The sequence below is a fragment of the Caenorhabditis remanei genome, chromosome II (genome assembly GCF_010183535.1).
Source record: "Caenorhabditis remanei strain PX506 chromosome II, whole genome shotgun sequence".
Lineage (NCBI taxonomy): Eukaryota > Metazoa > Nematoda > Chromadorea > Rhabditida > Rhabditidae > Caenorhabditis > Caenorhabditis remanei.
Window position 1 is genome coordinate 11938641 of NC_071329.1, and position 18755 is coordinate 11957395.

Sequence of the window (18755 nt, forward strand, 5' to 3'; positions counted from 1 at the left end):
CAGAAGGAATTGTTTCACTAAAGAAACAAAACTCATAAAATATTTCAGTGAAATCTTTTCATTAATTTGATCAAACTTATCTATAACTCAAAGCCTGATGAGGATTTTTGTATGAAGTGCTGCCGGAATCAAGATTTGTCGAAGTCGAAATTGGACAACAATTCAAACGTTAATACACTTTCTAGACCATATTCTCATCTAAAAACGTACAAGTTTCAGACAGACTGATCCCTGAATAATTCGCTTTTTAATAAACTCCCAAAGATATTTTCGTATTTCTTATTATTTTTTCTTTTCCAAATATTTACTCGAGTTTTCCATACGAAAATAGGTTCCGCTCTTCCTCATTTTTCCAATAAGAGCTTATTTCTCCCTTTCTGAGTTACAGTAATCCTGAGTGGCAAGTGAGCGAGCAAATCCTTCTGGTCTCTCTCCTCATCACGAGCTCTCACGTTTAATAAAATTCATACTCCTCGCCATGGTCAACCTCCTCTTCATTTGATTTTCTACTCATCATTCTTTCTCTCCAGATGGTTGGAGACAGAAGATTTCATATATCTCACTATTTTCTTGCTTTGATATTATAATTTTATGACTGAAATTCTAGAAAAAAGTCAATACTCCTGAATTATATCAATAACATTTTCAAAGGTCATCCGAACATTTTCCTTGTCTCGAATTCACACTAATTGTAAACGCTTTTCCAATAACTTTGGAATCAAACGAAGTAGAGATGAGTCTATCTGTTCAGATGGTACAGTAATATTGGAGACATAAATCATTATAAATAACTTTCCGATCAACTTGTTAATATAGTAACTAATAGAGCCTAGATGTATTCAACACCATAAACCCCTTAAATACGATTTTTTAACCTCATTCTGAACCACTAAATCTAACAGAACCATTATCTCCATTCGAATAATAAAAAATATCAGTAAAAATCTTGAATGAGGGTCTACAGTAGTAAAGTCAGCTCTTCTAGAAATGCCGGGGAACAAGTTACCAAGAGCTTTCCAAACATCAGTCTTTCCGTTATCTGACTATTAGTGTAGTCACAACTTACCAGACTCCACGGTCTCTTTCTATCTATTACGATATCATAATGTAGAAGTTTTGATGTTCCGCACATCCAATTCTCCTACACGTATCTCTCAAGTAGTCTATTATCTCCCAATTAAAATTCCAGAATGTTCAACCGAAAACTGATGGATTGCTCTGACGATGAGTTTGTCCGTGGTTCTCAGTGTGATGAAGAAGATGACGAAGAGCAACAACAGCAATCTTCGCAGAGACCTCCATTCGTAAGCTCCGCCCACTTTCCTTTTCTCTCATATTTTTCTGTATTTGTAGTACGAGAATATGCGCACATTTGCTCCTTCTCATATGCATATATCATGCCATTATGATATACCGTATCCACCACATTTGATTCAACCACCCGTCTGTGGAGTTAGTACTTTCACATATGCAAGAGATTTCCCGGGGAACAGTAACTCACAACAATTCTTTAATCCTCCTCCTCAGCAACAGCAACAACCACAATCAGGAAATCCAGGAAATGGTGAAGAAGATTACTGTATTCCGAAAGCTGAGGATAGAAATCACGCATCTAATTACAGTAAGCAATCAACTCTACAGTAATCCTATTGAAGTTTTAGATCAAGTTGCTACAAAATCAGATCGCCCATTTGTATTCTTCGCATCTGATTGTAATTCTCCGCTGGAAATTGTTGGTGAAGTATACTGTACTGTTCCTGGACGTACAAGTCTTCTGAGTTCAACTACAAAGTATCGGGTTACTGTAGCTGAAATCCAGAGGAGAATAAGTCCGCCGGAGTGTTTGAACGCTTCACTTCTTGGTGGAATCTTAAGAAAGTAAGAGAATTAAAAATAAAGAAAACAATTCATTTTCTTTTTGTAGGGCCAAGTCAAAAGACGGTGGGAAAACATTGAGAGATTCACTGAAGAAACTCGGATTAACACTGCCAGCTGGTAGAAGAAAACAAGCAAATGTTACTGCGTGGACAGCACTTGTTGAAGGTTTGAAAGTGGTGGAGAATGGGTTGTGAATATTTTTAGCGAAGTTTCAAAAGTTACCTGTCAGTTAATTTTGTTTTTGGAAGAATTACTTGTAACTGGAATTAAGCTGAGCATGAGTTTGTCTTTTGATAACTAAAATGCTAATCAACAGTTTTTTGATCACTATTCCTTTTTTCCAAAATGATACGTTTTGAGCTGAATCAGTAATTTTCAGAAGAGGCAATTCACATGGCGAAAGACTTTGCTCTTGTCTGTGAAAAAGAGTTTCATTCGAGAGAAATCGGAATCTATCTGACAAAAACTTCATTGACAATTGATCCAGATGTCGTAAAGAGAAGAGCGGCACTGGAAATGAGCAGAAAAGTGATTGGAGAGCTTGCCGAGTTGCTCTCCTGTGATCGAACTCCACTGACTCCGTACTTTCCGAGGAACATGCTTCCAATCGATCCTTCCGTTCAACAACATCTTTCTCATTTCACATTGGTAAATTGATATATTTTGACTGGTTTTTACTTAATATATATCTAAACAATTTCAGATGACACATGGATTTGGAAACGTGGCAATGAATGCTGTATTGGAATCAGTAAAACTGATGATTGATGAGAGTATCAAATATATCGATCGATGCTGTTCTCAAAATGTATGGAGGTGATCCACTTCTTTTTTACTTTTTTCATCTCATTTATTTTCAACTCAATTCAAAGACATAATAATCCATTTTTTTTCTCAAAAATAAATTATAAAATTTATCACAAAACCATTCAGTTGTAATATACACAATACGATGCTTTTCCAATTACTCTGGAAAATAAAAAAAGATTTGAAGAAAGCAATGAAAAAGGATAAACCAATTGAATATAAAACCAATGGGATAGAGAAAAAGACCAGAATAAAACCGCTACGAGATCTCGATGCAAAATAATTATAAATCATTTTACCTAAAAAAAAAATGAGAAAGAACAAATAATTGAGTTGTTGAACTATGCGAAACAATTGATAAATACAAAAATAAGTTTAAAACTTCTAGAAAGCTGCAAATTTAGCACATGAAATGAAAGCAAAATACTTCTTTTTGTCACCCTATAAATGAGTTTCTTGAGCGTCGGAACTCAAAACAATTCGAAGAGTTTCGGATATTCGACGTGAATTATGATAACGGGGAGTATTGGAAGACGTTGTTGATGACCTAAATCAGATTCACAGAGATTTTTTTAGAAAATAAATTGAATAACTTACGAAACGGGCTGTTGAGGCTGGAACAACTCGACTGCTTCACGATCAGTGATTGATGGAAAAGCGTGGTCGAGAATCAGAAGACATTCATCTGTATTGCATACATCACTGACACTTTGAACATGTTCTTGTTGACGAGAAACTCGGAATGTTCCTTCTTCGGCGTTTGAGACATCTGGAAATGGTTTTACGCCTTCAGAAAATGTGATTTTTTATCGTAATTACAGTAATCCCAACATTCGTTAAGTTAGCACAACAACAAAAAAAACTTACAATCCAAAAATCTCCAGTTTTTATCCGGTTCATATGGCAGGGAGTTGTGTTCGACAAGAAGACGTTGAATAAGGACTCGAGCCGAATCCAGTTCGGCTTCCGATTCCACATTCACGATTCCAATTTCGTAGGCTGAAAACATAATGAGTCAAGCCCAAAATTCAAAGTTTTCGTGTCATTTCATTAGATTCTACATTTTCAAAAATAAAAACCTCACCAGTATCCTTCAATCTCTCGAAACAATCCTTATACGTGTCATAATCAGCTCTACCAACCACAATCACCGGCAATTGAATAATGAGAGATGTCGATTGAACTTGTGAATCCTTTTGCCCGTATCTTGTTCCTCTTCTCATCAGATTTGGCGTGCATGGAGTCTTTTTTTCTCTCTTCAGCATTGGAACTTTACTATGGAAACCAAGAGTAATCACAGATGGAGCAAGAAGACATGGTTCTCCATCGACCTGCATTGGAATCGCCTTATTTGTTGTCACTTTTACCCTTGAACACTGAGCAATTCGTTCTCCTTTTCCACCCATTTGAAGTGCAGCCTATAATTATTTTAATTTTCTTTTCGATTATCTTCAAAAATTACAAAAAAAAAACTCACGAGTGTGGCAGTTGTGAACCCAAGAACCTCAACTTTTCCGTCACAACAGCTTGGTTTCGATTCAGAAGATTCACCCCATGGAATGGTTCCACCAGCATAATAAGTGATGTTATGGAATAGAATACAATGAAGTTTGAGTTCTTTGATTCTTGATGTCACATCAATTCCATCACATTCTAGTGTAATGTATTCCGAAAGATCTTTCCATGATCTCTTGAATAAATCAATTGTTCCCAATCCACCATAAGCAATTCGATTCTTGAGACGAGAGTTGAGCATCTGAGGGTTAGCACCTAGAATAAGAACCATGTAATTAGAAACTTTCAAAATAAAAACTCACTTCTTGAATGATGAAACTGTAATGCAACATGAGCATCTGCTCCAATCGAAAAGTAATTATTCATTACAGTCAATGGGAGAGCTGATTGCATTCCATCGTCCTCTTCTTCCAAATTACATGATGTATTCGGTTCCACATCGATTCTCCATCTGGAATAAACTATAACATGTTTTTTTATCCAATTCGAAAACCATACCTATCCAAATGAGTAACAATCGTTTCATGAAGAATCGCTTGCATCAGTTGACTAATCGGTTCATCAGAGAATACACCTCCCCATCCCATGCATCTTGCCAAATCGTTTCCCGTACCAAGAGGCATGATTGCCATTGGAGGATATGCAGGCCAATTCAACTAAAAAATCTTCTTTTTTGTCTTCAAAAGGAAACGAAACCCCTTACATTATCTAATGTTGAGAGTACCCATCCAACAGTTCCATCACCTCCACACACAAGAATTCTCAACTGAGTTACCACTTTCCGGAACATTTCCAACCCGAATTTTGGACCTTTCAGTGATGTGATATCGAAAACTTGTCGAGGATTCAGAAGCCAACAAAGGGTATGCAAAGCTTTCGATCCTTTATTTCCACCTGATTTCGGATTGACAAAGACTAAAAGTGGTTGAGAGGGACCACTTGACCAAAGATCTGTTGGTTTCACCACGAATTGACGATGCGATTTCTTGTGTTTCCTCGGATGCGAAGGCGTCCGATTACTTCTTTTTCTATTCGCCAAGCGGAGAATCCACGTGGGTGGGACTATCATTTCTTTCAATGCTCCTCGATTACACCTCTCTTCCAACTTGTCACGAGCGAAACAATTCTTCAAGTGATACGATTCTTTGCACCAGGAACAAGTAACTGCAATTGTTTCTTTCTTCTCTTTCCCTTGGAAAAACATTTTTTGTTGAAATGATTTTCCGCAAGTATTGCATCTTCCCTCATGTCGCCACTGAAATTTTTGTTATTATAGAACGCAAATTTTCCTAACAAAACCATACTTTATGCACCCAATGATGAGCAGTCAATCCATCTGTACTCTCTTTCGAAGGTGTCTTTTTTGTTGCATAATCCCGGAACGTCGTCTTACAATTCAGATTCAATTTGGCCAGAAGAGAGAAACAATTGGTATGAGCAACAATGTGACATGCAGCACATCTTCGTTTCTCTCCAGACCGTCTACAATCTTTCTCTCCGACATAACATTCAGAATCAGCAGAAGCCGAAGATCCAGTTGATGATGGAAGCCAGACGTGTTCCGATGGAAGAATATGATAATCACCCTAAAAAAGTGGACATTTACTCCTGAATGTATGTCTTGGATAGAAGCATGATCCGGCTTAAACTTAGGTTTTGAGCATAATCCACCAGGAAACACTTTTTCTTTTTTCTTGAAATCAAATCACAAATCACAAACCTCATCCTCAATCCAATACCGGCTACTTCGATGCTTATTCACTGGATTATTGGTCTCTTGATCTGCTGCCGTCCGTCGAACAACCGGTGATTTTGCCAATGCTTTTCTGAAATAATCAATCAATTAGTATATTGTTTTCACTGTTTTTATTTTAGTTTTATGCCTGAAAAGTTCAGAAAGATGTATTATTCGACTGGGACGTCTTAAAACCGAATCGCTTGTCGTGGGATCATGACTTTTAGAACGAAACGTTCGAACGGATTCTGCTGGTGTTGGAGGCTCAAAATCAGTGTCTGATGCAATATCAGAATCTCCTGATGAGACTGAAAGTAGTTCAATATCTCTTCGAAGAGTTGATAAATCTACGGAATTCGAACGAGGTGGAGATGCAGAATCAGGATATGGAGATAGAAGTGAAGGGGGTTGAAGACGTAGAGGGGATGGAGGTGTCAGTTGATCCGAACCAGGACTATCAAATGTCATTTCATTTCCATTTCGAGGAAGATTCGGACTTGTACATGCCGAGGATCCAGGAGAACTGAAATAATAATTGAATGAGATACTGATAATGGATTTTCAGTGTTTTTATTACTGAATGTTTGCTTGTAGTCCACCTAGAGATCGTTATGGTTCCAATCCTCAACGTTCAAATTATTTTTAGTCCTAGTATCTCAATCAGTTGTTCCCTACTTTTAGCATGTTCAGTCGATTCGGATTACGCGACACGACTTCTTTTTTCTTTTTCTCATCTTCCTCTCGACGCATCCTCTTCTTCTTATTCTTTTTTCTTCTTTTCTCTCTGTTTGAGATTAATTCTTTCAGGGATTTGTCCCCTCAAAAAGTATTAATCCAGTGGCCACCACAGACTGCCGTTTTGCGGAGAGCAGCGGTACACAAAAAATAATAAAAAAGAGAGAGGTAACGTTGAGAAATAGTGTGAGATCTAGGGGAGACAACAGAGAAAAAGAGTCGATCTATCATGTTGCAGTTGGTATGATTCAATTTTGAATGATTATGGAATAACACGCAACAACTAAAAGTCAACTGAGAGACAGAAATAAACGAAAGTTACTATTTTTAACTGTTGACTAAACATTCAGTTTGAATATTTTCGTTCAAACTGAACGACCTGCCAAATTCAAATTTCACCGGATCACAACTCGGTCAAATAAGAACTGGATCATATTTCATTTGCTCCGGTTTTAAAGCACAAGAATTCTAGGGGTTTTTGTGTGTCTGTTCTCAAAAACTTGGGACCAAAAAGTAACTAGAATTTGAGATGTAAAACTGTCAAAACTTGGGTCACTTTCGTTTAAAAATTTTTGGATTCCGAAGAGCTTCAAGTTTTTCTAACAGCTCTCCGACTCACCTCGCTTCCGACGTTTGCAATGAATTGCCCAACTCCGAACTCGTATATCTATCAACACTATGATCTTCTTCATCTGAACTAATTGAAGAAACAACGATATCTGGAGTCGTTCCTCTATGATGTGATGATATTGTATGCCTATGAACAGTAGTTGTAACTGATGATTGATTTGATATATTAGATGAAGAGGGACTATCATCTCTCCATCCACTGCGTCCGTTTCCCAGACGACGTGCCAATCTCATAACGGCACTTTCGATTTCTGTCTGCAAGAATATTGGGTCAGTTGAACGAAAAAAAACGATGTTAGTATTCGGAGAGTGAACGAATAAAAAGGGGACAGTTGAGAAAAGTGGACACAAGATAGTCGATCTCATCCGTAATCCGGTGGATTTCAGATGAAAAAAGAACTTATAAGTGAGTTAGAGTTCGTTCTGACTATGATTTCAAGTGTCAAGACTAGAAGTTTAGACGAAAAGTCTACATTTTGAAACATTTCTCGTTATTCTTTTCTCAACTGTTCATTAAAATTAATTCGTAATTATAGATTACTGACCTAGAATTGTTCTTTTTTTCACGTGCTGTTTTCTGAATTCATCATAGTTTTTGGAAACAAAAGGTTTCTTCCTAATTTGGCAAATTGAAATAGCAGACTAACGAAAAAGAAAAGTGTACATAATTTTCAAAATTGACAAAAAAAAGTGTCTGCATCTCAAAAACGTGCTCGTTTTTAGAAAATTTAAAGTGAAATCCTATGCTCTGGTAGCAGTCTATATATTACCTTATATCCTAATTTCAACCAGAATCACTAATAACAGAATTCCGACGACTCGAGGATTCTGAACCCGTTTTCGAATTTTATTAAAATGAACCAAACTAAAGAGGTTTTTGCTTGAATAGTATTAGCCAAATTTAAAACCGCGACAAAAATTACCACGGTAATAGACCAGATTTCCAATCATACTGGCTTCGATTGAAAGCTTTAACTCACGTGGGTATAACTTTTTAGTCAACTAGATCGTCATTACTAAAAAATCGTCAGAAAAAACATATATTTAGACTAATCAGAAACTCGGATTTCCGGAATTAAGAATTACTCTAATGAGGTTTCAAATCTATTCTGTCCCTTTTCTGTTCATCTCTTTTCATACCATTAAAACAAACCTTCAACATTCTTCTTCTATGATCTGCTGCCATTGCACAGTGTACACATGTTAATTCCAACTCAAATCTCGGTTCTTCCACAATTCCACCATCTTCTTCTTGATTCTTCCCATCAACAATTCCTCCAGTTTCCGAACTTCCATCCGAATGTACCCTACTTCTTGTCATCGAAGGTGATCTACTCCGATGTTCTGGATCCCAACTTAGACTTGGTCCCAATGGTTTTTTAGTTCTTTTTAGTATTTGAGTTGGACTTCGAAGGGCAGCTGGTAGTGCTTCACTCAATTTCCTCGCTGCACTTTCACCTCTCCAACTTCGTTTTTTTCTTTTATTAGTTGGTTTTGGAGAGGTACTTGGAGAGGCACCAGATGGATCAGCTGATATTACAAATACTGGATTTGATTGTGCTTCGGCAATTGATTTCTTCTTCTTGCGGTGCTTCTTGAGACCGGATGTACTACTCGACGGCAGGAACGTATCCTCCGTCGAGCTGTTCTTCCGCAACGCCGTCATCATCGTGTTGCCTCTTCTGACGACACCGAACAGAGGATAAGACTATTAAGAAAAATATTAATACGGAGAAGAAGAAGTATCAGAAGAAGTAGAAGATAAGAAGGGAGGAACGAGAAGAAATGATATTAGGACATCTAATTCCGGTCGGTGTGCCACGACGCCTCTCTTCTCACTGCTCTTCTTCCCTCTGGCTCCTTCACGTAGTGTCGTCGCGCCCCCATTACACGTTAATCCGTCGTCCTCAAGCCACCCCTGGACTCCGCCCATTTTTGTGGTGAGAGCCGTGGTGGTGGCAAAAAGCGAATAGCAAAAGGAAAGGAAGGATGCGGCTTGTTTTAAGCCCAGGCAAAAAAAAGATGAAGAAAATGAAGAGAAAATGAGGAAGACACAAATGAAAAAGGGTAACTCGTTTCTTCGGTTTTGTCCTTTCAGTTTTTGTTTCTTTTGAGTCATCTTTTGGCAACTAATCTAGAAAAGGAAACAAGTTACGTTTCGAAAAGTAAACGGAATGGTACAAATGTTAGTGGAAACCGTACGAAGAGTGTGGAGCGTTGCGGAGAGTTTTCCAGAGAAAAAGAGTGAGTGAATTCAGGTTACTGTACTTTTGAAAGTGCATAGTGGTCCGAAGCGTCTATATAAATTCGCCAGTCTAAAAGCTATTTCTGAAACTCATCATAAAGTTGGATTTCATAAATTTCAAATGCGTGTTCTCTTCGAAGATCCAAAAATAGAGAAGTAGGTCATTTAAATTCAAGTTTATGGAATATTACAGTTATAAAAGATATTACTTTTTAATGTTCAAAAGTCTAAATTTGGCAAAAGGGTGTTCTCCAGAAAGGACTCTCTTCTCCCCATTCTTCGGACGACAGTTATGAATTTGTTATGACGTGGAAATGACGCAGCGAAAAATATTTGAAAGTTGCAAAAGAAGTCAAGTATACTTACACCGAACGACCAAAAAAAGGAGAAAAAAGAGGAAATCCATTCTCAAAGTCCCATTAGTCTTATGGCCAACACAACTCATGCATTTCAAAATTCGTCTCGCTTTTTTAGTTTTTTCCGCTTTTTTATGTGTTTTTAGGCATTCTTATCTTTTCGATATTTAAGGGAAAAAACTGAAAAAATGAACTGGAGACTTCCAAATCCAATCGCCCTTTTCAACCAGGTGTCGGAGCAAAGAAATGAGCAAAGCGGCTCTTTTTTGCTGTTGGATATTAGATTTTTGTGTGGTGGTGGTGGTGCACCATGGAGCTTCTAGAAATGTGTTGCAATATATATCCAAGCTCTTTCTCTAATCCGGAACAAGTCGGTGATGCACTTCTCATGTGACGATGAGCGTTATGAATGAAAGAAGAAGAAGAAAAAGAGGAGCACCTTGTGTGTGTTTGCTCCCGGTGATGTGCAATTTCCGTCCGCCAAAGTGACTCCTTTTTCCAACGGGATTTACACCACATTTCCCGTTGATTTCCGGTTTGAGAGCTCATGCGAAAGTTAGAAAATGAAAAGGTCAGTTGTCCTTGGTTTCAGAACTGTATTGGGGGTGATCAAGGGGATGTTCTCTGAATTTTAAAGCCCGTTCAGTAGTTTCTCTCGAGGCTTTACAACGATTTTTGATAGAGAATAAGCAAACGAAGAAGCCATTTCATTCTCCCTTCCGACAACGATTCGATTTTATGATATCATAAGGAAAGAGCTCATTTCTTTCCGAAAGAATAGCTGAGATGTTATATAATAGATCTCAGTAAATGTTAAAAGTCTTAAGTCTCTTCTGCAAAGATGAGGAAGGTATTGAAATAGAGAGATCGAACATTCCAGATGAATCTCAAAATCTAGTTAATACCTTCCACATACTTTTTATGTAGAAATTCAGTTTGTCAACTCTACCTCCAATGATCAGCCATCTCCGGAAACATTTGTTTGATCTGACAGTTCGTCAAATCTGGATTTGAAATTGAGAATCGTGCTGCTGAAGCTGATAGATGGTTACTAGAACTCTCTTTTCCATCTCCATTTCCATCATCATCAGAATCCGATTCAGAGGCAGAAGACCATGAAGATTCTGATACATTCTCCGATACATTCTCATCTTCGTTCGAGTCGTTTGAAGATCTTTCTGCAAAAAGGAAAACTATTTGATTCAATATATTGTTGCAAAATCATTGAAACATTGTCGTAAAAGAGGGCTCCCGTTGTCATTCAGAAGCTCTTTTCAAGACGTCTTGCTCTTTTTTCATTAACTAATGAAAATCTTTGACGATGATGCGCGCATAAAAATGCGCATCGACAATGAGAAGATGAAGCTGAGGAAGAGCTTTCTGAAGAGGAGAGAAGTGGTTGAAACTGAAGGGAAGACAGAGAAGAAAGAATAGAATAGGAGCACATTCCACGACTTTTGACGTCAATATGGATTCTGATGACAGTGGAATGAGCGAAGAATGAATAAGTACATGTCGAAAGAAGGAAACAACAAGAGAATTGGATAAGGAAAAGGGAATGGATTACACGTGCACAGTATCCGGGAGCATGATTCATTGAAACCTTCTGTGATTTTACTGAAATTTATACTCTTCGATCGAGTTTGTATACCATATCAAAGTAAACTTTAATTATATTTTTAAATCCTAAGCATACTCTGTGTGTTCTTAGTGCAAAACATAGACATTCTGATAAAAAATCTAAATCTAAAGCATGCAAACATTCAAAGAAAACGAAAGAAGAAGAAGAAGTTCTTACCGATGGACAACTGCAGAAGTGACGAATGAATATCGTGCCACGTAGTGATGGCTGCCACAAGTTTCTTTGTGAATTCATCACAAACAATTTCCTGAGAGCCGGCACGCGATGAGCCATCCATTCCATCGGTGGCGCCTGATAAATCGACACTTTTTGACAAGAAAAATGAAAAGAAATGTGGATTTATGGATGGAAAACTGAAGGAAACGGGGGAATAAAAGGGAGAAGGAGGTGGTGGAAATCTCAAAACATTTCGAAATGTTTTTATTGAAACTGTTCGTTTTTTTTTGTTGGGAAGAATGAAATAAAAGAATAGATCAAAGTTCGAAAAATCTGAACAATCGTCTTATTTTGCTTAACTTTCAATCCTCCTATTGAAAAAAGTACCGCCTCCAACCACAATACGATGAGATATATCTTTCTAAAGTTTGTCATTTTTCAAAAAGAAAAAAGTCTGTATTCGAAACGGAAATGCCAAATATTACTAGGAGGGCAAAGAAAATAGAATGTCCGCAAGAGAAAGTTAAAACTTTCTTGGTTGAAATTTTTCAATGAAAAACTATATATTTTTCTAGCACAGTCAGAAAAAAACACCAGAGTGATGTCATACTACAACCGGGGTCATACTGCTTTTTAAAAAGAATTATGGTTTGTGAGAAAAATGACTAATCGAGAAAAGGAACGGAAGTAATCATAACTATGAATGTCAATGATAAAAAGTGAACTCACAGTCAAAAACAAATCGGAAAAGTGAATGATAAGAAAAATCAGACTGGAAGTGATTGTAGAATCAGTATCATGCTTGAGTTTAATCAGAGTGCTGGTGTACCAGTGAATCTCAGTATTACCTGATAGTTGTTGCTTCGATCTGAACCACTTTTTCCTTGGAGGTGCTGAAACAGATCGAGCTGGAACACGAGCGAATTGTGATCGACGTTCCGCAGCTTCTCGCAGAGAAACTGCTTCCTGAGCGCTCTGAAATTCAACAATTTATGGAATTGTTCTGGTTTCATGAAACGAAATTTTTTTTACTAGTTTGAGTTACCTCTCGCTTTTTTCGAAGCATTGGAATACCAATTGGGAATATCATAACATTTATTCAAGATTCTGTTCGAATCAGATTCAAAAAGAAATAAAAAGAATGAAATATGTACAAGAGTTGTTCGTCGATTCGAAATATGAAAAAGAGCGAAACGGAGGGAGAAACATATGCAAAATAGGTGACGGATAGCTGAACAAACTGGATTCTCAGTAAGTATTTTTTAACTGTACGGTTTTCCGAATTTTCGTGTTTTTTTCAGTTTTCATTCAGAGAGACAGATGTCTGTTTTAGAACGTATTATGATGGTTTGAACTGACTTTTTTGATGTCACAATGCGATTGAACTCTCCAGAATTACGAAAACTACGGAATTACTCAACTAAATTCTATGCGAACTTACCACTGTACTCATTTTGACACTGCTTTGTCTTCTTTGTTTCCGAGATAACATGTTTGCAGAATAAGAATAAAAAAGAGAGCGAAAGACTTATTTCTGGGTAGTTTCTGGTGGGAGTGGGCCTACGTGCAACCGCTCTTCTCCGGTCTCTTAATTGATTAATGGAAGGAGAAGAAGGACTAATCAGTTCCAATCATTTTTGATTTGGAAGAGGAAGCAAAAGAGCAAAAACAGAAGATGGAGGATGAAGAAGAAGAAGAAGTTGTTGGAAGAAGAAAACGACGGAGCAGAGTGTTCAGAGAAGTTGCCCATTCTTTCGAGTTAATGGCTCAGAAGGTAATCGAAGGAAGGAAAGTTGGAATGTTGGTGACGCCATGGAGATAAGGACCTCCGAAAAAAGAATTGAATAGAATATGTATTTTTGGTGAATTCAAAAAAGGTTGTCACTTCGACCTCTCCAAGAGTCTTCTCCACATGATAAGCTACTATTTCTTTCTATGATAATTCATCTCATATCTTCTTACCTGAGACCCCTGATTCCGACAATGTTGATAGAGAAGGACGATGAGGCGAATCAGGAATAAATCCCTGAACTTCATCATTTCAACCGTCACCGATAGATCAGAATAGATAAGAGATTTTTGTGGAAAAAGCCACGACGAATAGTGTGATTTTCTGCTCACACTCTTTTCATATACTCACATTAAAGGGGTCATAAATGTGCAAATCTACCTGCATTGTATAATTAAAGAGAAAGTTTCCAAGGGAAACACGCTATTCTTCCAACAAAAAATGATCGTTACCACTTTTTAAATGGGTGACACGCGTGATAAAACAAGGAAATGAATATGAATTTTGCTGGGATTTCTCGGAATGAAAGAAAAGGTATGACGTGATGGAATCAAGAACAAACGGATCAGTTACAGGTCGAACTAATCAGTTGGATGAATTACAGAGAGCACAGCCGATTGATATGAAGATGTTCGGAGACGAAGTGATTTGGAACAGCATCCAAACAGTATCACACACCCTAGTTTTCCGAAATGCTTGAAATTTGCCTATCAGAAAGTATCCAAAGTACTATATTCTATCACGATTAACAAAAAAACATTAAAGAAATCACCATGACGATCAATAGACGGTCTCAACAGTGTAATGAGTCATAAATTCAACTTTTTTCTTGAAATTTTTTTTCGAGAATGCAAAATGAACCATCGGATATAGTACCGTTCATACCTATTTTCATCTTCCAATTAGCCTTATTTTATTTATATTTCTTTGACCGCCCACATACATTTCTCAGATAGTCAAGAAATGCAAATTTTTTTTGTTCGGATACCAATCCGATACTAGGCAGAGAAGAACAAAACTCGAACTATTTTGTGAAAACTACTTCAAACTGATCTAAATACATTTTTCTCGTAAGCTGTTCCTTTCTATCGAAAACCGTCGTCCACTACAAAAACGGAAATCTAGATTCATCCTGGGTGTTCTGTGAAGCCTTCTGATATTTCGTGAATCCCAGTTGCATGTAAACAGGGTTGGGAAATTCCGGGCCGGGCTGACAAAAAATTCTTCCGGCCCGGCCCGGCCCGGTCGGCCCGGATTCAAAAAATGTGCACCATTTTTTCACAAATTTCTGCAAAATTTTCATTTTAAAAAAGTCGAAATTCTCAAATTTTCTCGTACGCTAAGGCTTTTACCGATGTTCTAAAACACAGTCGAAAAATCCACTTTTTTGCAAAAAAAATCAAAAAAAATTTCAAATTTCTACAGGAGCCGGGCCGGGCCGGGTCGGGCCGAGGAAAATTTTTCTTTCTACAGGAGCCCGGCCCGAAATTTCCCAACCCTGCATGTAAATGACTTGAGATTTCTTAGTTTTTTGGGGAAAACTCAGATATCTGACACGTTCAAACTTCTTTTAGATGAGACATCGGAATCCAGATCACACCGAGTTCAAAAAGGTAAGAGAAGAATGACGTAAGTTTTTTTGAAAAGAAAAAAAGGGTTTTGGATAGAAAAACAAGTGATCGGGAAGCATATGAGAGCGCGGAACAAGACGATCCCTCCCACTTGAAGAGGGATCGATTACCATCGGACAGGGAACTTTTTCGTGTTACTTCTCATCCCCCATCGGATCCGTTTACTTACCGATTCTCTGTCTTTTTGTCTGCGTCTTTGACACCAACAACTCGTCCAACGAGGCATTATCAGAAAGAGAGCAAGAGGAGAAAATGAATGAATAGATGGGAGAGAAAAGGAAAAAAGACAGTCGATTTCTCCCGATTACGATTCCTTGTTTCTCTGTGTGTCCCCTTCGTTTACTGTGTCATGTGGAAGAAGAAGAAGACAAGGAAAATATGAGAACTGGGGGGCACAGTTTTATCACTTCTCGCCTTTTTTATTATTTTTCAAACAATATGAAACCGTTGTTTCGAGAATTCTAAACGTTTTTGAGTTTTCAATCGAGACGCGTCATTTTTTTGTTGAGTTGAAACTCTTATCAATTACTAATTGTTTCAACTTTAAAATTTTCCGAAAATGTCTTTATCAGTTTCAGAACAACCCAGACACCTATTTATAACAAGACAGAGGTTTTTAGGTGGATACAAAAGTGAAATACTCACCAATGTGTTGGAATGAAGAGCCAGAACGGTTTCGATTAGGTCCGAACATGACGACGTTAGTGCGTCACGGTACTGAAATTTAGTAGATCTTGATTGAGAATAATTTGAGGCATATTGAATCTTTTTCATGTCAAAATAAACTAATAATTGCTATACGAAACTCGTTGGAATATGTTGGTTTATTATTCTAGCTATAATCTGAAACAGTTAGATAATCATTAAAATGCAGTTCTTTAGATATCAAGTCTTATTTTAAATCTGCCTCATGTAGTTTAGTGATTGAAGATCTCAGTAAATAGGTTGTTGTCATCAAAACTTAAATGATAATTGAACCAACTCAAAATCCCACAGCACAGAAGATACGTGAACTTACTATTAGTATATACCTTTTTATGATTATGAACTAACTCGGCTACTTTCCGCTACAGTTGCGCAGCACTAACGCAGCAGTTATTCGTAGAGTTTACTCCTGCTGCGTCAGAGGCACACAAGTGTTGCATGAATGCTGCACAGTTGTTGCATCAGTGCTGCCGGCGTGCTGCATGCGCTCATTACTTCTCGTTTCTAATCAGTATAGTTAATTTGTGAACAGAATAACAGAAATAACTCATAATATTTATTTTAAGAATATAAAATTTAAAAAAAATAAAAGCAAAAACAAAAAACTTAGAAACGTCATTGAAATTCCATGTTGACCGACAGTCGATGAAGTTTCCAAGTCTCTTATATCTGTAGACGTCCGGTGCCCCAAGCTCATCGACTCTAGAACTGAAAAAGAATATTTCAATGAAATTCGGTTGGGAAACAACTCACATTTTTAGATAATCTCTTGCTGAAAACGCTTCAAAAGTCCAAGTTTTTTATCGAATAGGCGAATTATGTCGATCAGCTGCTCTCTCTGACTCGTTTCTGCCATCCAGACACATTCTTCTTCTGAAAAATAATATTTTTTAAAAATAGAGTAAAAATGAGTCGGAAAAATGATAAAACTTGTCAAATAGACAATAAATAATCATTGGAAAAAATGGAAAAATGCAGCCAAACTCCAATTTGTATTGGAGCGAATATACAGTTGCTGCACGACTGTTGTGAGATTGTTGCACAACTGGTGCATGCCCCAAAACCAAGGGAACCATCAGTCGCAGTGGCGTGAAAGCTGTGTAACTGTTGCATATGTTCAGATTTTTCCTAATTGCTGTGGAACTGTTGCAATCTTGTCGCGTAACTGTTGCAAAAGCTGTGAATGCTGCGTAACTGTTGCGGGAAGTAGCCGAGAAGTCATGTTTTTAAAGCTGCAAACTAGGAACAATCTGATTTTTGATACTCTTACAAAAACATGAAAGGTGTTTTTTAAAGGAAAAAAAACCAAAAAATACCGTCGGAGCAGGCGGAAGAGGAAGGAAATGACACGTTTCGAAAAGCATTTGTCCATTCATTGAAGGGTGATGAGACGGTGGAACATCGCAACAATTCCTGAAAACAAAACATACAGGATATGAAGTTTTGTTTTGCATCTGAACTTACAAAAGCGATACTGTAGCTCTCATTCATAAGACGTTATCTGAAAAAAGAAATAAAAGTAGTAAGAAATGAAAATGAAAAGGACAAACATAAAACATTCTATGAAAATTGAAGTAGCTTGTCTAGGGAATGACATTTTGAACAGGACAAAACCACCGAAATAAAGGTTTATGAGCTCACTTTTTGTTCTATTTTTATCTCTTCTAAATGTTAAAAGTTTCAGATAATTAAAGACGGTTTCATAAAACATTTTATGTCGCAGTGAGGACTTCTGAATTTGAAAAAGACGGGGTTGAAAACTGAAAAAAACAACTAGATGATTTATCGAGAATTCGAAAAATCAAATAACCGTTCGAAGAAAAAGCAAAACTGAAACAAAAACACAATTTGAGGAATCAGTTTTTCGACAGGTGAAATCTAGAAATTTTGAAATCCAGATGGAAAATCGGCAGTGTTGAAATGGGAAAGCGAAATGACATTTCCCTTTTCCACCCACTTTTTGGGAAGAATCAAGAAGCGATGAACATAAATGAATAAATGATGAATCATACCTTTTTCTGTGCAGAAATGTTTGAAAAGGAATAGATCATTGTCGTTTTCAGTATCTTCTGAGATAGATTTCGTGAATTCAGAAGGCGTTGTTATGAAGGAAAAGGTTCCCGAAGAAATCATTTATGTGAATGTCAAAAAGAAAAAAAAAACGAAAGGTAACTTGATTTATTTGGTTCAATTTGACAAACATTTGATTGGATTGAGAATAAAGATTGGAGCCAGACGGCGGGGCGATAAAAACGAAGATCATCGTTTGAATGAATAGAAATTGCAGAAAAAAAGGTTTTAATTTTCATTTTCTATTTGTAAGACTGGAAAAGAAATGAAGATTTTCAGATTCGTGAGGATTCAGATGCCTTTCAAACTAGGAGAAGGGACCTTCTCAACTCTTAATTATCGACATTTTCAAGTTCAAAAAGTCTCCGAAAGAACTCATTTTCAAAGTGAAGATTATTATCTTCCACACTGCAGATGTCCAGGTCTCTTCTCGCTGGTAATGACGAATTCCCCTCTTCCTTTTTCTTTTTTCTTTCTTTTTCCATGCTCATCTACTGGTCTCAATTCATAATTTTCTGCTTCGTCGCTTCATGTTTTAATTAAGAACGATGTGTGGCGGAGGGCGAAAAAAGAGACAAATGAATAGGAGAGAGAAGTTCGAAAAGGCGAGTAAAAGTGCGGAAAGAGAGCAACGATTTGCATTATCTGAAGACGAGAGTAGAATGATAATTAGGAGAAGAAAATAGAAGAAAAGTAGAAAAAGGACGGGAAAAGGAACTGCGGAAGAGAAAATTCAGATTAATTGAATTCCGGAAAAACATAAGAAATCTAAGTGTCAGATCTAGTTTTTCAAAAAGAATTTTTGAAATATGTATTCTTTGAAAAAAGAAGACGTCAGCTGACAGGAACACGTCAAGATTC

General features: G+C 37.2%; 3 protein-coding genes across 3 annotated transcripts; 2 read left to right on the forward strand and 1 right to left on the reverse strand.

Annotated features, from left to right (window-relative positions):
- Positions 1-1190: 1190 nt before the first annotated feature.
- On the forward strand, positions 1191-2698 carry GCK72_006259 (uncharacterized protein; the record flags this gene model as incomplete). The annotated part of the gene is made up of 6 exons (XM_053725546.1): positions 1191-1304; positions 1354-1621; positions 1668-1878; positions 1925-2043; positions 2258-2526; positions 2582-2698. 6 exons carry the CDS (start codon positions 1191-1193, stop codon positions 2696-2698), a joined length of 1098 nt encoding a protein of 365 aa, XP_053589740.1.
- Positions 2699-8500: 5802 nt separating this feature from the next.
- On the forward strand, positions 8501-9006 carry GCK72_006260 (uncharacterized protein; the record flags this gene model as incomplete). Its single annotated transcript, XM_053725547.1, has 2 exons — positions 8501-8674; positions 8803-9006. 2 exons carry the CDS (start codon positions 8501-8503, stop codon positions 9004-9006), a joined length of 378 nt encoding a protein of 125 aa, XP_053589741.1.
- A 1840-nt stretch (positions 9007-10846) lies between these two features.
- On the reverse strand, positions 10847-12789 carry GCK72_006261 (uncharacterized protein; the record flags this gene model as incomplete). The annotated part of the gene is made up of 4 exons (XM_003113710.1): positions 10847-11079; positions 11700-11834; positions 12548-12674; positions 12745-12789. The coding sequence occupies 4 exons, from the start codon at positions 12787-12789 to the stop codon at positions 10847-10849; spliced, it is 540 nt and encodes a 179-aa protein (XP_003113758.1).
- Between the last annotated feature and the right edge of the window lie 5966 nt (positions 12790-18755).